Below are 21,333 nucleotides of genomic sequence, written 5' to 3' on the forward strand. Positions count from 1 at the left end.
AGGGGAACCAGACTCTGCAAATGGCGGGCTGGCGCTCATGTCTGCACATGTGCAGCTCAACTCACGCAAGCAGGCTGCTGCATACACACATGCCACACAGCTCCACTGCAAGTTCTCTCCATCCTCTCATACAGCCCAATTCTGAATAGGCCACAGCCAGGTTGTAGGCTGGGGCCTGGGGGTTGAGGACCCCGATTTAAAACCATTATATATTCATTGACAAGTTTCAGGTTTGGATCACCAAAAAATTTTATATGATTTTTCTAGATTGAGATACCCTACTTAATTGTCTGTTTTGCAATCTACCTAAGTTTACCTAGTAGTCTTCATTTCCTCTTTAGGTGTTTTAATTTTTTTTTCTTTTTGTGTTCTGTGTATCATTGAAAAATGGGGAACTATCATCCTTAGTAATCAGACTATTTTTATGATTTTGGTATCATTATGTCCAAACTTCCTTGTGAAAAAAAATTAATTCAGAATTGGTATTTCAGACCTATCCATACAGTTTTCTTACCAGTGCCACATAAGTGATTTGCCATTGCTTTATTTTGGGGTTGATTTTGTCATTTGTTCTAAGTGGGTCGGCTTTCTTCATGGTGGTACAGTCTTCCTGGTCCTTATCAGTACAGATAAGGACCTTCCCCTTTTAGTTTTACAAGCAAAGATGACATACCAAAAAGAAAAGTGGTTGCAGGTTTTGCGGGACTTGACATTTTTGATAGAACTTACATTGTTCTCCCCCAAAATAATAATAGATGCAGGGAAACTATTTTTTACGTGCAGTATAATGTGCAGAATATATTTTTATATTATTTTTCTACAGTGTGGTTCTCAATTTGTGAGAATTGAATTATCACAGTTGTTAAATATTATGTGGACTAATACAAAAGGCCTCAGGACATATTTAGGTCCCTAAATGGTGTCCATAAATTGCTAAACTTAAATAAATTAAATTAAATTAAATTAAATTAAATTACTGCATTTAAAAATGGCCAAGAACTCGTGATCACTAAATTTTATAATATTTCAGTACTTTTGCTTAAAATGAGACTGAGTGAAAATATCAATATCTTTTGAGATTAAAAACAAATATACATGTTTATTTACATGTTACAGCCTTCTTACAGTACAGTATTATCATAGTTCATGAGTAATTTTCAGTAACTTCTATTAAAACCCCCAGTTACATAATAATGCAGAAACTTGCAACAAAATATACTAAATAGATTAAAATGTTGCTTAGTTTAATCTCCTTTTATTTTACTTTATTTGTTTTTGGGAGCTGGGATATTTTCAGATGTATTATATGTCACTTTACTAATTTTCCTTGTCTTTATAAATGTAATTAAATTATTCATCTCATTTTGGATTCTTCAGCTAGAGAATTATGGTATGCCATTTAGCAGGACAGAAGATGGAAAGATCTATCAACGTGCTTTTGGAGGTCAGAGCCTTAAATTTGGGAAAGGAGGACAGGCTCACCGTTGCTGTTGTGTGGCTGATAGGACAGGTCACTCTCTGTTACATACACTGTATGGACGGGTAAGTAGTTATTTGTGGAGTGGGGAACAAAGATCACTAAAGTCATGATTAACAGTTGCCAAAAAAGCCATTACAGTCCTAGGTTACATTAATAGGGGGATAGAATTAAGACCACATGAAGTATTAGTACTGTTTTATAATCCCTTGGTAAGACCACACTTGGAATACTGCATCCAATTTTGGTCACCAGGATATAAAAAAAGATTTTGAGACTCTAGAAAAAATACAGAAAAGAGCAACAAAGATGATTAGTGGACTGGAGGCTTTGGCTTATATATAAGTGTTTGTCAACTAAAAGTCCTAGATCCCTCTCATAGTTATTACTATTGAGCCAGGTACCATCTAGTCTATACCTGTGCATTTGGTTCTGACTCTGAGCATATGGTATCAATCCAACTAATGTTTTGTTCACATGTCACTGATTATTACTGGGTAGTTCAATCCCACATTCTCACATAATTTTGGATTATTCTTAATATAAAGACATTTTAAGTCAAAGGTTTTAATAGAAATAGTTAAATGAAACAACTTCTCAATTCCTTGTGATATTATCAAGGCTCTTAATATTAATTATATATATGATTGCAAATATAATGCATCTACTTTCTTTTGTCCTGCTTTTTAACCTAAAAGCATAAGCAAAGCATTGAATACTGTCACATGAACACTTGGCAGTTATATGTAAATTTACAGTTAGCAATACTAGCACATTCCCCACGACAACTTCTATTGATAAAGATTTTTATTAATTGCATTCATTTATTCTGGTCATAAATTTTTATTGAAACATAAGAAACAGAATGTAGCACTGGAAATAGATTTTGAGATTCTGCCAGAAAAAAAATCTCAGGAATATAGAATCTTATGTTATATGAGAGTCATCTTAATTGTATTATAATTGAGAAAGTTTTCTAATCAAATTTGGCACTTTGTTTCTTAAGTTACTGGAAAACATTCTTACTGATTGTTAGTAAAAAAAAAAAAAAATCCTAACAATGTGTCCTTGGATGGCAGAACCATTTATCCAGGAAATTAATAGTCTGCTTTACTGCATATGCTCAAACGGGCTAGGCAGCCATCTGTTACAGATACTTTAATTTAGATTATTTCACTGAACAAAGACTTGAATTTGATAAATACATTCATTCATCCAATCAGTCAATTTCTATAGTTGCCCATCATCAATCGGTGATTCTGAGCAGCTTACAATTGAAAAAATATATTACTCTTAAGAATACTAAAAATATTTAAAAACTAAAAACATCCAGATTAAATGTAATAGGATAGGCTATTTGGCCAGTTAACAATATAGCCAGGAAGCAGGATGCTTGACACATTTAGTGGCCCAAGTTTGAGAACATAGTCAGGTTTTTAGAGTCTTACAAAAGGATAACATGGTTGGGGCCATTCTAATCTCCGAAGGAAGGATGTTCCATAAACAGGAGCCAAAAACCTTGTCTTTTGCTCTCCACCAGCTAATATTCTTTGACTGACAAGAACTGCAGTATCCCCATTCTGCAGAATCCATTGAATGCTTTTTTTAGGATTATTGCTTTAACATTCTCATAAACGTATTAAATATTTATAAAATACCTAAAATAGATAGGTTCTTAGCCAGATTTATGGTCCAAATAAACACTTTCTAATTACAGAATGAAATTAACATTGCTTAACTACTGAAATTAATACTTCGTTCTCTTTCTCTCACCATCAGTCACTCAGATATGATACCAGTTACTTTGTGGAATATTTTGCTCTTGATCTTCTAATGGAAAATGGAGAATGTTGTGGTATTATTGCACTTTGCATAGAAGATGGCACAATACATCGTTTTAGAGCAAAGAATACAGTTATTGCCACTGGGTAATATGTTAATAATCATATGAAGAAATGTCAATGCCAATATCTGGGCCTTCTTGTTTTAATTCATCCAGCATTATTATTTTTTCATATAATATAATATGCTAGTTTATATTCTTCCATGCATTTTTGCCTTCTAGATGAGATAGGGCATGAGAAATGTAATACAGCCCAAATCTTTCATACTTGAATGTAACTATAAAATTTTTGTTAAAATGGAATTATTATTATTATTATTATTGTTATTGTTATTGTTATTTGCATGGATGCAATCAATACTGGAGAGATGGTAGGCTCGCTTCACTGGATGTGTTCTAGCAGAAGTTAGACAGGAATTATTTACCCTAAATGCCTACATTGAGTATAGTATTAGGCTTGATAGCCTAAACAGTCAATAGTTCCAAATAGTTTCCATTAAGATGAGTTTCATTCTGATATAGGTTTATCAATATATGAAGAGCTGAGAGCTGCATTCAGCTGGGTTTTTTAAGGAAGTAATTTGAAGATGTCTGTTGACATGCTTTCATAAGAAATATCAGGGGTGATTGTTTTGGGTCCATTTTTCAGCCTTTGGACATTTACTTTCTGCAGCATTCTGATTTCTAATAATAAAACCTCTGATGTGCAAAGAAATTTCAAGATTGGTTTCAAAAATTATGATTTATTTTTATTGTCTATGAGCTGGGGAATGCTAAAGATGGAAAGTTGTCCAAGTTAAATGGCTTCTATTCCTACGACGAAGATGATGATGATGATTGTGTGTGTGTGTGTGTGTTAGTTTAAAAAAAAAAGAAAAATGGTGTTATTAAAATGTAACCATTTTGCTTTTAAATACCAGCTACATGATCTGAAGTATGTTGGTGGAAAGTCGAAACATGGGAATCTGATTTAAAACTCTGTATTTCAGACATACAATAAGCCACTCTTTGTGGAAGAATGGGATATTATGATCTATAATACTAAAGATCAGAAGGGAAAACTTAAAAGTGATTCATAAATGGTATAACTGCATGTTGCTAAGATGCAAGTTGCTAACTTGCATCTTATTGGCCCAAATATTGGAAGTGGAATGTTTTAAACATTAAAGAGATGACATTATTATCACATATATTGGCATTAATATTACTCATGAAACATTTTCTTTCTTGCCTTATGAGTAGTAGATACTAACTATGAACTTTTTCCAGAGGATATGGGCGCACATATTTTAGCTGTACTTCTGCACACACTTGTACTGGAGATGGCACAGCAATGGTTACAAGGGCAGGCCTACCTTGCCAGGATTTGGAATTTGTACAATTCCATCCCACAGGTAAAAACTATCTTATTCTGTTATAGAGAACTAAATTTTGCAGCAAATCCTTTTTTTTTCCTTAATTTTTTAAAATCAACATTTTGTGCAATAGAATATTATGTATGTCTATTCATTGTTTTTATTGGATAACCTCTTCAATAGATTGCAGGAATCTTGTATATCTTTAGCAATTTTAACAAAGTAAAGAAATATCCCATGAAGTTCTATTTAGCAAATTATTTAATTAGCTTCCAATTATTTGAGAATTTAGCAGATACAGGCAGACTCAAAAACATACTCCACAGTATGGAACTATTTTGTCCATGTTTATGGCCATTTTCTCAAAAAATTGTTCATTTTGTTTCTAGCATTGAACAGATTTTGAATGCAGTGGCTTAAGGAGCATCTTCCAATACTATGACTACAGTATAAAAAAATTTGAAATTTTGTTTTTGTAAAATTGTATTCTGAGCAAAATAAATTCTTAAATTTAGGCAAAATAAAAACATAAAAAGATTAACAGAGTAAAAATAAAGAAATAATTATTTTAATCAAATACAAATACCATATTTTTCAGACTATAAAACGCACTCTCCCCCCAAAAAAGTGGGTGGAAATTTCTGTGCATCTTATAGAACAAATATTGCAGCAGGGGAGTTGGTGCAGCACTGATCAGGGCTACAGCGAATGGGCAGTGTCGAATGGGCAGATTTTTTTTCTTGTTTTCCTCTTCTAAAGCTAATGTGCAAAGCATCTTATAGTCTGAAAAATTCAGTAGTCCTTAACTTACAGCTACTACTTATTTTTCACACTTATGAGTGTTGCAACATCTCCATAGTTATGTGATCAAATTCAGGAGTTTGGCAATTGAGTCATATTCAGTGGTGGAATTCAAATAATTTAACAACCGATTCTCTGCCCTAATGATTTCTTCCAACAACCAGTTCACCAACTGCTCAGAAAGTTAACAACCAGTTCTCCCTGGTGGTGTGAACTGGCTGAATCCCACCATTGGTCATATTTATGACAATTGCAGTTTCCTGGGGTCACTACCGGTTTTGCCCCAGTTCGGGCAAACTGGTAGTGGCAGCTGCAGGAGGCTCCACCACTCGCCCGGATGTCATCACAGATGCTCTGTACATGCACAAAAGTGCATACATGTGCTTACTGTTCGGAACCGGTAGAGAAGGTAAGTGGAACCCACTACTGTTTCACATGATACCTTAACAACCTTCTGACGAGCAAAGTCAATGGGGAAGCCAGATTAGTAACGGCTGTGTTACTAATCTAACAACTGTGGTGATTCACTTAACCACTGTGGTAAGAAAGGTTGTAAAATGGGGCAAAAGTCACTTAACAAATATTTCTCTTAGGGCTCAATTGTAAGTCAAAGACTATCTGTAGACAATAGAAAAAGGCAACCTTGAAATATCTAATTCACATTTCTATGGCAACTTACTGGCATGTTTCTTTTTCTAAGACCATGATTGTTTCTGAAAATAGTAATAGGAGAGGAATGGGAAGTAACTGAGATGTATCAATTATGAATACTGCATTTTTTGTTAATTATGAAATAACATAATTCTTACATCATCCACTACATAAGTTTGCATTATTTTCTCCACTTTCTAAAATGTATAAATATAAATGCTTCCTTTTGTCTGTAGTAGTCTCTTTCATTATTCTTTGAAGTGAGTCTCTCCAATGTGCATTGAGCAATACTGTAGTGAGTATAAAATAATTCCAGATTCTATGTGCAGTTTCTTATATGTGGTAAATTTAAAAAGAAGACGGATGTCCATCAAGGAAGTTTAAATTGCAATTAATTGGAGAACAGGTACTATTACTATTATAGTCATGTCATAATGATTGTAAAATGGGTAAGTCACGTGACTGACCTGATTTTATAACTATTTTTACAGTGCTTGTTAAGTGAATCACTGCAGTCATTAAGTGAATCCATTGTTAAGTGAATCCTGGTCATGTACACCCACAATTGAGCTCAAAATTTCCATTGCTAAGCAAGGCATTTGTTAAGTAGTCATGCCCCATTTTTGCCACAGTTATTAAGTGAATTACTGCAGTTGTTAAGTAACATGGTTCTTAACTGTGAATCTGTCTTCTCCATTAAAGTTGCAAAAGATGGTCACATAACCCAGGACACTGCAATAGTTATAAATACATATCAATTGTCAAGTATCTGAATTTGATCATGTGACCATGGAGAAGCTGCAATGGTCATAAGTGTGAAAAATGGTCATGTCATTTTTTCCAGTGCTTTTGTAGCTTCCAACAGTCACTAAATGAATGCTTGTAAATCACGAATTACTTGCAATTGTTAAGTAAACCAGTGTTTTGCCAATAATTGGAAGTAATTGCAGGTTTTTAGCAAATATAAAACTTAGTCACATGTGATTGTGGGATGTTGCCAAGCATCTGAAGTATAGTCAGATCCAGGTTGTAAATCCCTGTTTTTGGGTACATCGTAAATCAAAGACTACTTATATAAAATGTTCCTTGAAAGTTCGAAAGTCTTATTTATATCTTGCTTTCGGGATATAAATGTTAGGCATTGGCTTTCAAAATATAAGGTAAGTAGTGTTTTCATCACTTGCTCAAAGCTTTTCAATATTGGTCATGTTGAAAAGCTCAACAAGGTTGGAACTGGTTGTCCCAGGAAATCCCTGGAATAGGAAAGCTAAACTGGGAAAAGTTATAGCAAAACCCATTTTATATTGTCAAACTATGTGGATATGTCTGTAATCATTGGTAGTCAAGCTTGACTTGGAAGAAACTACTTGTATTAAGATAATTCAATAAATTTTATTGTCAGGGTTCCGACGGATGCCCTAATTAAATCATGAGCCTCGTCCCCTTTCACACTAGGTCATCTCTTTGTCAAGACAAGATACTGACATTTATAAAATTGTATTTTAAAAAAATCAGTAAATAATTGCCAGGCCATAATTTGAAGCTGACCTTTGTAGAGTATTGTTCAGTTAGGTATTACATTACATCAGATGTTATAGTAAATTTTGTTTTGGAGATGATAGATATCATTGATAAAATGTTGTAATTTTAATATATTTTGAAGGTATTTATGGAGCTGGCTGCCTTATTACAGAAGGCTGTCGTGGTGAAGGAGGTATTTTAATTAACAGTGAAGGAGAAAGATTTATGGAGAGATACGCTCCAGTTGCCAAAGATCTAGCTTCCCGAGATGTTGTATCTCGTTCTATGACTATTGAGATCCGTGAAGGAAGGCAAGTTTAATCTATCAAGTCCATAAATGTGATTATAAAAGTTGCAGAGTACGTTAGCTAATTCAACATATTGTATCTTAAAGAATAAAATAGTTTCTTGAAGAGAGTTACAAGGTTAATTTATAGATTTCTTAGGAGAAGGAGAATAAAAAACCCAGCTAAATTTTGGATTCCATAAATAGTCTCTGTGAAAAGCAATGAGAATACTGTACTGCTTCACTTTCATCAGTCAAAAAATCTTGGATTAAAATATGTTGAGTCACATAAATTTTTAAACAGAAATAACATTTTTCTAGTTTCTTTAAATGAATCTGCTTGCTGGCTTCAGTTAAATATAGAACAACCAAACTAATACTTTTCCTTTAGTGCAGTACTTCTCCTTTACAAATTTTTCTAAGTTTTTTTATTTTTATTTTTAAAAATGTCTCTTTGGTTAGTTTTCTATAGATAGAGGAATCTGAGGTGAGCAACATTGATAGTTAAATTGTCAAGCGCATACCTAATAAAGGCCACTATGTTGATGTTTCATGATGTTTTACTTCACGTTCAGATGTTGCTAAATGTTTCTTAATTCAATAGTGTTAATTTAATGAGTAAGATTATAGCAAAATGTGAGAACAAATTTAAATAAACCAAGTAAATATATGCACACATATTTTTCCATTATTTGCTTGCAAAATAAAGCACAGCACATCATTATTAAAACCCACCCATCCACAATTTAAAATCAGTTTCCCTATAGCTTTTTTTTTTAAAAAGCAGTGATTTAGCAGACTGACAGATATGAAGCTGCAATAAGTCATCTTTTTTGTTTAACTTGTGCTTAATTGCTTTTTTATTCTCTCAACACTCATTTACAGATAATCTTAAACAAATACATGTAAGGATGTCATTGTTCTGTGTTACTGTATTATTATACAGAAGGAAACAATAGAAAAAGAGCAACTCATTCATAAGCCAGAAAACATTCTAACTACAATGATCAATCAGAACATTCCAAATTAACTTGAAACAAAACCACCTGTTCTTGAAACAGAACTCTTAAAATGCTTAAGTTTTCTTTCATTTTTAGATACTTGGAACTTTTATTTTGAGGTTAGAATATTTCAAATTCGTTTTGCGCATCCTTGTTATAGATTTGTTCCATTTGTTGTTTTTACTTGTATTTGAACTATGTATGTATGTATGTATGTATGTATGTATGTATGTATGTATGTATGTATTACATTTTTATGCTGCCCATCTCATGGATACAGTAGGCAGCTTGCAATATAATAAAAAATAAAGTAAGACAAAGCAATTAAAATTCAGAGAATTAAATAGAAAAGCTAAAAAAATTGTAGCTACTAACGTCAAATCAAGTATAAGAAAAAATATTTAGCTCTATTTAACATCTTCTTTTAAAATAACAACAGAGGTTGTGGTCCTGACAAAGATCACGTGTACTTGCAATTGCACCATTTGCCACCACAGCAGCTAGCAATGCGTCTTCCTGGGATTTCAGAAACTGCTATGATATTTGCTGGTGTGGATGTCACAAAAGAACCTATTCCTGTCCTACCTACTGTGCATTACAATATGGGAGGTATCCCTACAAACTACAAAGGACAGGTAATTTTCAAAACAATTATTCATTCATTCATTAAATTTATATACTGTCCATCTCACTATTGAATTTTAATTTTAAATAGACTAGATGTTCATTTTTATACACTATTTAAAGTTTTGACAGTATATCGAAACAGATGCTCTCATTAATTTTCCTTCTGTGCCTTAATCTAGTGTCAACATTTTTTTTATTATAAGGTGCCATGTCTTGTCTATATACATTTGTGCATATGTGTGTATATATATATATTGACAGGTAATTACACATGCAAATGGCAAAGATCAAATAGTACCTGGTTTATATGCTTGTGGTGAAGCAGCTTCTGCCTCTGTTCATGGTGCTAATCGACTTGGTGCAAACTCACTTTTGGACTTGGTAGTCTTTGGTCGTGCCTGTGCTCTTACCATTGCAGAATTATGCAAACCTGGTAAGTCTTTTTAGTTTTTAACATTTAAAATGTGTACCTTAAATTTTGCAATGCTGTATTTTGTAACACACTTAAAAATTAAGAACACTTCATTTATGTCATAGAAAATTACATGTAGTCCTCAAGTTACGACTATAAGGGGGCCTGCCCATTGGGGTCAGAAGTAAGAACAAATGTAAATGAACTACCTTAAGTAACAGCTAGTCATCCTTGCTCTTCCCAGTGCATTTGTTAATTAAATATATGTGTCATTAATTGGAGCATGGGGTATCTGAGGGGTGGCCTACTTGCCTTGGGTCTCCCAAGGCCTCCTCCATCCTCTGAGATACTCTTGGCTCTGCTTTTGCCCCTTGGGTGGCCATACAAGCCTGTCACACAGTTGATTGTCTTGCCAGCAAGAAATAATGGGGAAGGAAACACTGGGCACACTTGCCTTTTGTAGTTCTGCCACTGTTTTTCCTCCTGCCAAGTTGATGTTCCTGCCTTTCTGGGCCAAAAAAGGAACCAGTTCCCTGGCTTTTTAGAGTTTTTTGCCCAAGTCCATTGGTCACCAATCAGCTGGCCATCAGGAATTTGCAAACTCCTGGCTAAGGCGGTAACTTCAGGACTAGCTTCCCCAAAGTTTTCCCTTGCTTTAACTCCCTTCCTTCCCCAGAAAGCCAGATTTCTTCAATAAACAAAACAAAAAAGCTGAAAGAGCCAAACTTGTTGATCTTTCTCCCCTCCCCAATTATGTGCCTAAACAAAACTTCTCACTTCTCTCCAATCTCTGTCCTTTTTAAAAACCTGAGTCCAGGCTGAAGAGTACAGGAAAGGAAGCAAGCAAGCAGAGAAACTTTTTCTGCAGCTTTTTGCCTTCAGCAGCTATATAAAAAAATCAGCTCAGAATTTTGCAAACCTTTTAACTGTTTGTCTGAGTGCCTGTAGAACCTAGCTAGGAATCTAAAGACAAGTCCTAGTTAGGTCCTACAGGCATTTAGACAAAAGGTTTGCAAAGACCCAGCTTCTGTCCCATTTTGCTGCAGCTGGCTAAACTTCCTGAATTTTAACTGCAAAAAGTATTTGTTTGTTTCTTTCCTTTCCCTACTCTTCAGTCTGCAATCAGGGTATGTTTTTTAACGGGACTAGAGATTAGAGGGCAAAGGTGGGGAGTTTAGCACTTTATGGTGGGGTAAAAAGATCAATGTCTATTTCTCTGAGCTTTTTTTTTTCTTTATTGAAGAAATATGACTGTGGGATGAAGGAGATTAAAGCAAGACAAAGATTTTGGGAAGTTTACTTGAAGCTACTGCCTTAACATATAGAGTCTGGTTTCCCAAAAGTCTGCAAGAGCCAGGAGAAGTTTGTACTCTCCCAGCAGCCATCTGATCAGGTCAGAAAGCTCTGAAAGCAGCCACCATTTTCCACAAAGAATTGTCAGTCCTGAAAATCGAAGCATTAAAATTGATGCTTAAGGTGGCAAGGGAACAGCTCCAAGTGCTGCGGGATTACATTGAGATGGGATGGGAGGAAGAGAGGTGAGGATGCTGCAGCATCCTTGTAATCAGTTGTAAGTGTCCCCATGGGGACACTACAGCCATCATAACTTTGAAACAAAGTCTTACATAACTTTGAGATGTTTTATTTTTTTGTAGTACAAAATTCAGAGAATATATGTTTCTAAATTCTCATTACCTCTGATGAACTTATCTAATGTTATTTGGGAGCTTGGCTGCTAAAGACATAATTCCTCAATGCTTTCCAAAATCAGCAGACAAAAAAACAAGTTTAAACAATGTGATCTAGAACATGCTAACTCTGTCAGAATGTGTTGGACAGGTAAAATTAATAAAGGGGGCTAATCCATTAAATAACTAACTTTACACCGTGAACAGATTTATAATCACCATCTTTAATTGTATACACAACTGAATGATCCCTTCCATTTTATTGATTTTTTTGAACGGTAGTGGCCAGTACAAATTGTTAGTTGTATAGAATGGATTCTTCTGTATTTTTATAAGATAGATGGGAATGTGGGTAATATTATCTTTGAGGGATCCTTAGTGTTGTCTGAGCTTGGTTGTTTTCTTGCAGACGTTTCATTACCCAAACTAGGTAACAGCATCAATGATGATATTAGCTAGTTTGGGTTATGAAACATCTGCAAGAAAATAAGCAAGCTCAGAGAGCACCAAGATCCCACCATGTCAACCCAGAGCTACAAATATTCTCTTGTTATCTTCTGTGTTCCCTGCAAAGAAACACTATGCAGTTAAATAATAATTATGCTTATTCTTGTTAGGGGAATCAGCTCCATCAATTAAATCAAATGCAGGTGAAGAATCTGTTGCAAATCTTGACAAATTGCGTTTTGCCAATGGAAATGTAAGAACATCAGAACTGAGACTTAATATGCAAAAAGTAAGTAAGATATTTGGATTGGAGGATAGGTTTTTAATCTGAACTTGCAGTATATGTTTAATTATTAACTCAATTTCAGAATGTTCTAAATATTTTTTCCCCAAAAATATCTATCCTTGACTTTTTCAAATTTAATACTAATGCATCCATCCATCCATAAGCTAAATTGTTCTGACCTGGGCTTCCTGATACAATAAAAGCATACAATGAGTCCCAAAAACCCTCTTTTTATTTCCACGGCTGTGAATTCTGCTCAATCAGAGCCTGTTCATTCCCAATCTGTTCATTCACAGAGGAGTCCCAAATAATTGTAAAGAGTCAGAAGGAAATCTGCCACAGTTCTTCAGGATAATGGTGATAAACACCTACCTTTATCTCTGTTGACAAGACCTAATAGGCAATTAAATTTGCAAAGCCACACAGAAGACAGAGTCAACACAGAGCTGCAGTCTTAAAACCACCCAGCACGAACAACAGTTGCTTCCTGCAAAGGGCTCAGGTGCCTTTGCTCCTCCTTTATGTCTTGTCGGAGGGGCCAATCATCTCCAAGCTCTACTCCTGAGTCGTCCCTTTTGTTTTAACTGTTTCCTTCCTTGTGGCAGCTCTGTGCATGTGCGCACTGGGAACAGGATCCCCCTGTTCCTCTGCCTTGCTGATGTCCGACTCTGGAGGCTCTGGAGTCTGCACGTAACTCCCAGATGGCCCTGGCCCCATCTGTGCCTCTGATGCAGAGCCCTCGTCCAAGCCTTCCCCAGACTCCAGGACTGGCCCATGTTCCTCCCCAGCATCTTCACTGTCTGACTCTGCTGGCAGCTCCACAGGCCACCGGCAACATAACACAACATAACATAAATATTAATAAATTATCAAGGCCTAATTTGATATGGTTGTTGGGTTCAGCAACTTAAATTGAAGTTTGTTTAGTGACAGAGTCCAAGGCCTTTTCCAAATTGCAAGACGGGCTCCTAAACCAACCTGCTTTCCAATTCCATAGTGTTTCTCCTCGCAGCTCAAAATGCTCTTCTTTTGCTGGAGAAATGGAAAAGCTACATCGCAAAAGGAAAAAATGTGCAGGGAAACCAAAGAAGAATCTCTGAAGTCATCAGTTTCCCCAATGTGAAGCAGGAGAGATCAACTCCATGAGGCAAGTTTGTGGGGCCTTTCCAACTTCTTATGAAAAAAAGTAAGAACTCACAAAGTTGGAAATGCTGATCTTTTCTTTTTTTTTAGCCCCATGAACTTGCCTCGTGAAGTTGCTTGGTCTCTCCTGTTCCACATTGTGACTACTTCAGCCACAAAGTGACTACTTCAGGGAATTCTTATATATTTTATTATTTTATAGGCTAGAGAGTTTGAATTCAAATTGAAAGGGAAGGAGAAAGAATACCATCTTGATGTGTGCCTCAAAATAGAGTTAAGAAGAGATTCATGAATAATTACTATTGAATTAGAAATGAAATAATTCATTCAGTTCATAATAATCTGTCAAAATTACCCTTAAATATTTTCAAGAAACAACATCAAAGTCTTGTACAACATCCAGGAAGTTATAGCTGATGGGCCACCTATATTACACTAGAATAAAAGTGTCAATTACATATTTGATATTTTCAGAAACTTGATAGAGAACCTATGTAAACCCATTTAATAATTGCACTGAATGAATTTCTATCAGTTTCAAAAAACTTCATCAAAAAGCTCTGCTTAGTGTTTCAATGAAAATATATTTAAATTGTTAAAAATCTGTAGAGAATGGTCTGAAACTGACTGTGATAATATATGAGATTCCAGAAAATATTCTTGACTTAACAATTTCTATGTATTGGAACAAAAAAGTATACTCCTGTTGGAAGCTTTAATAGCTTATTAAATATCCATTTCGTATTAATTTAGACATAATTTTGTGCAAAAATGAATTTGAAATATAATTGTGTAATCAAGCCTTTGAAAAATTCCTGAAGTTTGATTCTAATCACCTCCAACTAGTAGTTTACACAGGTAGAAAACAACTATATATTTGTCTTAAAAGTCTGTGGGTGAGCTTTTGGCAAATGTAGAAACTTAAATTCTTACTTAAAGCTATCAAAGAAAATGAATTGAAGTGCATTGCTCCTTCATTCTTTATAGACAATGCAAAGCCATGCTGCTGTGTTCCGTACAGGCCCTGTCTTAGAAGAAGGCTGTGAAAAAATGTCCAGAATTTATAAAGATTTGGATGATCTGAAAACATTTGATAGAGGTATTATTTCAATACAGATTTCATAAAAGTGTGAAAATTCATAAATTCTTTCATCCAGTTAACCTAAATGTATCTGCATCATAATTTTATTTAAACAAATCAGACTGGGTCAATTGATCTGCAGAAAAGTAACTTAAAAATGACCTCAACTGGGATCAGAATTTCCATTGCTAAGCAAAGACGTTGTTAGATGAAACAGCACGTGTCTACACAGCTTACTAACAGCAGTTCTGGCAATTCTCGGTGTGGTTGTTAAATCAGGATCAGGATTATTATTTGGTATGGTCCTCATGCTATTCCTACATACTCACTCTACTTCAACTCTTCACAGCTTCTCTCCCCTCTGCTTCTGTCCTTGCACTCTGTCATCTAACCAAATTGTATTATATCACCATCACTTACTTGATATTACCCCTGCCACCTGCAACTATCATATTCTTCGGCCTTGGCATGCAGTATCTGTTGATGCTGGGCTTGCCAACTGCTACCTCAGGCGGGCTCCTGATGGGTGTGCCCCACTTCGGCTGTCTCAGCATGCTGCACATTCCCATGTGTGAACACCCTGTCTGCTTATCAGGATTCCACCAGATGCAATTCATTGCCTCCTCCTAGCTTCCAGCCATGGTGCTGCAAAGCAGCTATTCATTCAACATGGTAGTGCCTTATGAGATACAAGAAAAACAAGGTAAGTGAGTTCTGCAGGTCATGACCTGGAGCAGTCATAGTCCAGACAGAGGTCCCCTGCTCAGCTTAGGTTATGCCTCTCTCCTGTCCTGATGTTCCTGTCTGGCTTGTGACAGGACTGCTGTGATCCCCATCCTTACTCCCATTCTACCTCTGTGTCTGCCTTCTCCATTTCTGTTCCTAAAGAAGAAAGTCAGCAATGAATACAAAGTTTTGTTTACAAGACACATGTTTAAGGACAGCCCTTAAAGCTGCAGGCTGATCAGGAGGCTTGCAGCCAGAGAGGTGACAGCAGGCAGGGGCAGGGACAAGCATGTATATAGGACCCTCGGCCCTCAGTGCTAACACTGCTGAAATAGGGCCTGCAGCAGAAAGGGCTATGTTTAATGGAATGATGTATTTTTTCCTTGTCTCAAACTTTTTTTAGCATGTAATTTTTATTGAAAATTTCAACAATAATAGTAAGAATTAATGCAAACTCTCAAGTAGAATGAAATGAAAGAGAAAGAGAGAAAGAAATTACAAACTAAAAGTGGAAAAAGGTAAAAGAAAAGAAAAAATGAAAAATGTAAAGATATAAAAAAAGTAGTTTCCAATCTTCACAACAGTTATAAGTACAATTATATTTTAGCCTCTCTAACATTATGTCATGACTCTTCTTTCTATAATCTATTCTGTCTAATCATCAAATTTGTAAATCTTAATTTTTTTTTTATGAAAAAAGTCCATAAGGGATTTTTAATCCTCACTAAACATAGATATTGTCTTTTCTTTAACCAAACAAGTCAGGTTAGCCATTTCAGCAAGTTCTTCATCTCCTCCAACTGTTTCTTTTTTATTGGTATTGTAGATAAAGATCTTTGTGCATTCAGTAATCTTGCTGCTATTATCAAATGTTATCAATTATAAAAACAATGTTCCATGGCTCTTTTCTAGCTCTTACCATCAGTTTCAGGGGGGAAAGTTATGATTTAAGATTAAAAGTTGAATATTCTTTTAAAATCCTCTGAATCTCTGCATTTGAGACCCATCTTTTCTAACTTTTTTACATATCCACTCAGCAGGGGTGAAATGCTCCCAGTTTGGACCGGATCAGCCGGTAGCAAAAATCCCTGCCCCTCCCCCCAATGCCCAGCTGAGCGACGCGATCATCAGAGCCTTTTTTTTTTTACTTTTAAAAGCATTTTTAAAACAACCTCTTTGGCTGAAGAGGTTGTAAAAAAATGCTTTTAAAGGGTTAAAAGAAGGCTCTGATGATCCCAGCTAAGGTGCCTGATCCTCAGAGGCCTTTTTTTTTTTACTTTTAAAAGCATTTTTTAAAAAGTAAAAAAGCTAAAGCCTGCTAGGCAAAAAATGGGGATGTAGGCAAAAAATGGGGGGGGGAGTTCGTTAGAGAGAGAGAAAGAAAGAGAAAGAAAGAAAAAGGAAGGAAGGAAGGAAGGAAAGGAAGGAAGGAAGGAAGGAAAGAGGGAAGAAAAAGGAGAGGAAGGAAGGACTACAAACCTGGCACTAGATGCCGCTTCAGAGGATAATCCAGGGCTGGAAGGAATCTGGAGGTCATCTAGTCCAACCCTGATCCAACAGGACATTGCTAGTGAGTTTCTGTCTTTTGATCCCCCAGTCACATGGTTACATAATCATATCCATCCAGTCACATGACCTGCCCACAGAACCAGTAGGAAAGAAATTTAGATTTCACCACTGCCACCAAGCATGATAAAATTAACCTTTTTCTCATTTCCAGCATAAATTTGAAGTACACTTATACATACTAGATAATGTTTTTAGTATTATACAACAGTATATCATTCAATAAAAATTCTCTTTATAATATAAATTTTATCCTTTCAACCACATATTTTCCCATTATTCCCATTTGTACATTATAATCAATGCTTTTAGTCCACTGTATCATATATTCCTCAACCTTTTCATATTGTTTCAAAGTGGAATAAATTACATATTTTAACAATTATATTTTATCCTTGCTCCGGATATCTTAATAAACAAAACATTTTACAGTATTCATTGCTGATTTCCTTCTTTATAAACAAAAATGGAAATGGCGGAGATGGGATAAGGACTGGGTGAGGAAGCACCCCAGCCCTGTCACCAATAAAGCAGAATATTTGTAACTCAGGGTTGAAATGAGGGATCCTTGGTGCTCTATGAGCTTGGTTGTTTTCTTGCAGACATCTCATTACCCAAACTAGGTAATACCATTAGTGCTTATAATGATGTTACCTAATTTGGGTAATGAAAAAAACTCAGAGAGCACAAAGGATCCCTGTCACAAGTCAGGGAGGAGCATCTGTAGAGGAGATGAATATAAGGGATGAGTCTGCTGCAGGTCACAATCTGCAGCTTGCAACTGTCTTACTTTTGCATACCTCTCAGGAGGAGCAACCCATTATAGAAAAACAGCTATTTTGCAACACTACAGCCAGGAGGTGTCCGTGAGTTACTTCAAGGCCCAGCACGCAAAAGCGGTATGCACTTGGAAATGTGTAGCAGAAAACCCAGCCTCTGAGATGGCAGTGGCAAGCCCAATGCTGACACTGCTGTCATGTTGAGGAAGAAGAGATATATGACAAAGGTCAGCTGTGGATGGCAGTGGGTAAGTAGTGGTAATGTATAGGATGGCCAAAAAGGAAGAGATGAGGTGATAGGTGGGGATCACAAAGGCCTTGCAAATTATGGCAGATTGTGAAGTTCAGCTGGGGCAATGGAGAGTGACAGGGATAGGTGGCTGAATGCAGGGTGGCCAAAATGGCTGAGCTGGAAGGGTATAACAGGGAAGGAGTTGAAATGTATCCTTAGCAGCCCACCTCCATTTATGACCGTATGGTATGTTTCAAATTGGGTCCAGTCATGTGATTATTTGCTTTATGATTGTCATGACTTACTACCATAATTGCCAGACTTAATTACGGTTGTAAGATGTGGACTACCTATGCATTACAGTCTTAGCACAGTAATCTTAAATTACAGGGAAAAGATTTTGGTTGAAAGTTTAGAAAAATAGTGGGACCAAATACTAAAAAAGTATGAGAGGTTTGCCTTTGTTGCAGATATTCAAACAGCAGTTAAGCAACCAACTGCTCGTGTTGCTTTAATTTAATTCCTCCACTGTTCAGGGTTGAAATCAGTGACTTAAATAGCTTCTTCCAATCCTGATTTGTAGAAAATTCTAAAAATAAATTAAGTCTGTGGCAGGAAGGGCTGAAGTTATAATTTATGCAAATTGGAGGTATTTGTGCAAATGTGTTAATATCCTTTTTATTCATCAAAGAAATTATTTTAAGAATGGTTTCTCCTCATTTTCATGGCAATTACTCAGTCTGTTTTGGTATTGGGCAAGTTGCAAGTACTGTAATGTAAATCAGCAAATGTGGTACTATAGAAATGAAATCTTTGAGGCAATCTATACAGCTGCAACTTTGATTTCCTTGCCTGCTGCTGCTTTTCAGGAACTGACATAACTAAAATGTCATTTGGAAAACTGCTCAGCTTTTGGAGATTTTTTGTTTTTGTTTTTTTTCTTGCAATCTAGCCACCCCCCTCAACTTATGCATGAGAAATTCACAATTCATTTCCTTACTCAGAAGTATACCTTGTGTTCAACATTTATTGTTAAATATATTTATCAAGCTGTATTTGAGTCTTAAAGAAGTATTAAACTTTTTCTGCTTTCTGTGATAGTACCATTAAATTATACCGAAGGAAGAATCTGGAGAATTGCTGAAGTTCTTTCTTCCTACAATTTCTAAAACTGTTCCATACTTCTTGTTGTACTTGTAGGTGTTGTTTGGAATACTGACTTGGTAGAGACTTTGGAACTACAAAATCTCATGCTGTGTGCTTTACAAACTATTTATGGAGCAGAAGCTCGAAAAGAGTCACGTGGAGCTCATGCTAGGGAGGACTATAAGGTACATATTTATTTAGAAGTAATTTCTTCAACTGCTATCATAAATACTCTTAGAGTAGGCAAGATAATATAGAGCTGTCAAAGTCTATTTCTCTGTCAAAGAAGCTTTACTTATATTGCATTTAATAGCTTAAGAAAGTATGTAAACAGGCTGTTTTCTTTCACTGAAATTATAAAAATACATAATGTCATTATCTTGATCACTTTTATGTATTTCACATTTCTTAGAAGGGATTCTTTTGCAAAATGGTATAGACCACCAACAAGGAGAATGTGACTGTCTTCCATATTTTTCCAAAGAGGCATTTATTATAGAAAAAGTCTGTCTGTCTGTCTTTCTGTCTGTTTATCCCATCCATCCTGTCACAAAAGTACTATTGCTACTTTGAAGTTACGTTGGTTTCTGTTGCTGCTACATGTCTTTCCTTGTCCAGTTTTTCTTTCCTCTCTATTGAGAGGTGAAAGGAAGATGCTTCACCAGCTGCTTTACTTGGAAGAGCTTACATTAGCAATAGCACTTAGATTTACATCCCATCCCATAGTGCTTTACAGCACTCCCTGGAGGTTTACAGTATGACTGTAATGGAGCCTGATCCAGCCCTTATATTGCCCCCAACAATCTGGATCCTCATTTTACTGACCTCAGAAAGATAGAGGCAGAGTCAACCTTGAGTCCTGTCAGGATCAAATTCCAGGCTATGGGCAAGCTTGCCTGCAATACTGCATTTTAACCACTGTACCACCAGTGGTACACTGTACCAGGTGGTACAGTGGTTAGAATATAAATTATCCTGTGAATGCAATTTGTAGAATACAAATTATCCTGTTAGAATTATCCTGTGATAATACAAATAGTCCTTGTAATATGACTGTAATGGAGCTTGATCCAGCCTTCCCAGGGCTTTCTGCATCTCCAAGACATCCTCCTGCTCTGCTTCATTGCTCTTGGGTCCCCATATGTCTTTTCCCATGACCGCCAGTTTCCCCAAGTTTTAGGCTTGATTCCTCCCCACCAGGCCAAATATCTTCCTCCATCTTACCTTTGAAGCAATGGAACAGGTTGCTTTGTCACTCATGATTCCTGAACCTTGCAGTTCTGAGGAATCTCATTAAGGCAGCAGAATGGAGTGGTTTGTCCCCCATATGCTTCTACAAACAAATGGAGGCAAAATTGAGCTGCTTCTGTGTTGGCCTTACAAACCCCTACATTTTGCTGCATTAATTTGCTGCACAATGCTGCAGAGAAGTAGTAGAAAGCTTCTATAGAGCTATGCACACTGTATTAAGGCAGCAAACTAGAGTGATTTGTCCCTGGGCCACAAAGCGGTCACCCAAAAACAGCAGCCATTTTGTCCCTACCCACTTCTGGATGGAGATTAAATGGCAGTCACAAGACAAACTCCCATTTTGCTGCCTTAATGAGATTGCACAGCAATCATGTCATGCAGCAAAACAACCTGTTGCAGCACTATTAAAGGCTTTGGAGCTCTTCAAAAGGTAAGTGAGGAGGAGTATGTAGGCCTAAAGGAATGGGAATTGGTTTAAGGCTTGCTAGGAATTGTTTGGGGAAGCAAATACTTGTAAGGACTGAGGAGGGGGAACGTAAGTGGGGATCCTGCACTTATGCATCCCTGTCAAATGGCAGTGCTGCAGTGGCATTTGGAGAGTCTGCCATAATTCCCAACATCTGTTAAGCAACAATTGTAAGTTGAGGACTACCTGTATCTTTAATATCATCAAACAACCTCTGCCTATCTCAGACATTGGGAAGGACTTGATAAAAATGCCAGATTCAGTCTAAACATGTGGCTGACTGCAATAAATCATAATAATAATAGAAAGCAAAGATGATACCAATAGTAATAGGCACTTTGGGGCAATCCCAAAATATCTGGAGCACCACTTGAGTATCACCAGCATTGACAAAATCACCGTCAGTCAATTGCAAAAGATGTTTTACTTGGAATAGCTTACATCCTGTGTTGACAGCTTTAACACTATAAAAGATAATAATAATAATATCAGTGTTGGAAGTCTTCTAATCCAACTGTTTTTGCCTCTCAGGCTCCAGAGGCTTTCTA

At 36.2% G+C, this 21,333-nt stretch overlaps 1 protein-coding gene across 1 annotated transcript in view; it reads left to right on the top strand.

Moving 5' to 3' along the window:
* The window catches only part of SDHA (succinate dehydrogenase complex flavoprotein subunit A), a 34,762-nt gene that overhangs the window by 8,646 nt on the left and 4,783 nt on the right, over positions 1-21,333 (top strand). The window contains exons 5-13 of the mRNA XM_058183787.1: positions 1,378-1,542; positions 3,257-3,405; positions 4,590-4,714; positions 7,791-7,959; positions 9,375-9,570; positions 9,824-9,995; positions 12,280-12,398; positions 14,526-14,637; positions 19,123-19,253. Coding sequence (XP_058039770.1) covers positions 1,378-1,542; positions 3,257-3,405; positions 4,590-4,714; positions 7,791-7,959; positions 9,375-9,570; positions 9,824-9,995; positions 12,280-12,398; positions 14,526-14,637; positions 19,123-19,253 — 1,338 coding nt within the window. The remainder of the gene's footprint in view (positions 1-1,377; positions 1,543-3,256; positions 3,406-4,589; positions 4,715-7,790; positions 7,960-9,374; positions 9,571-9,823; positions 9,996-12,279; positions 12,399-14,525; positions 14,638-19,122; positions 19,254-21,333) is intronic.

This window comes from Ahaetulla prasina, chromosome 4 (genome assembly GCF_028640845.1).
Source record: "Ahaetulla prasina isolate Xishuangbanna chromosome 4, ASM2864084v1, whole genome shotgun sequence".
In the NCBI taxonomy this organism is placed as follows: Eukaryota; Metazoa; Chordata; class Lepidosauria; order Squamata; family Colubridae; genus Ahaetulla; species Ahaetulla prasina.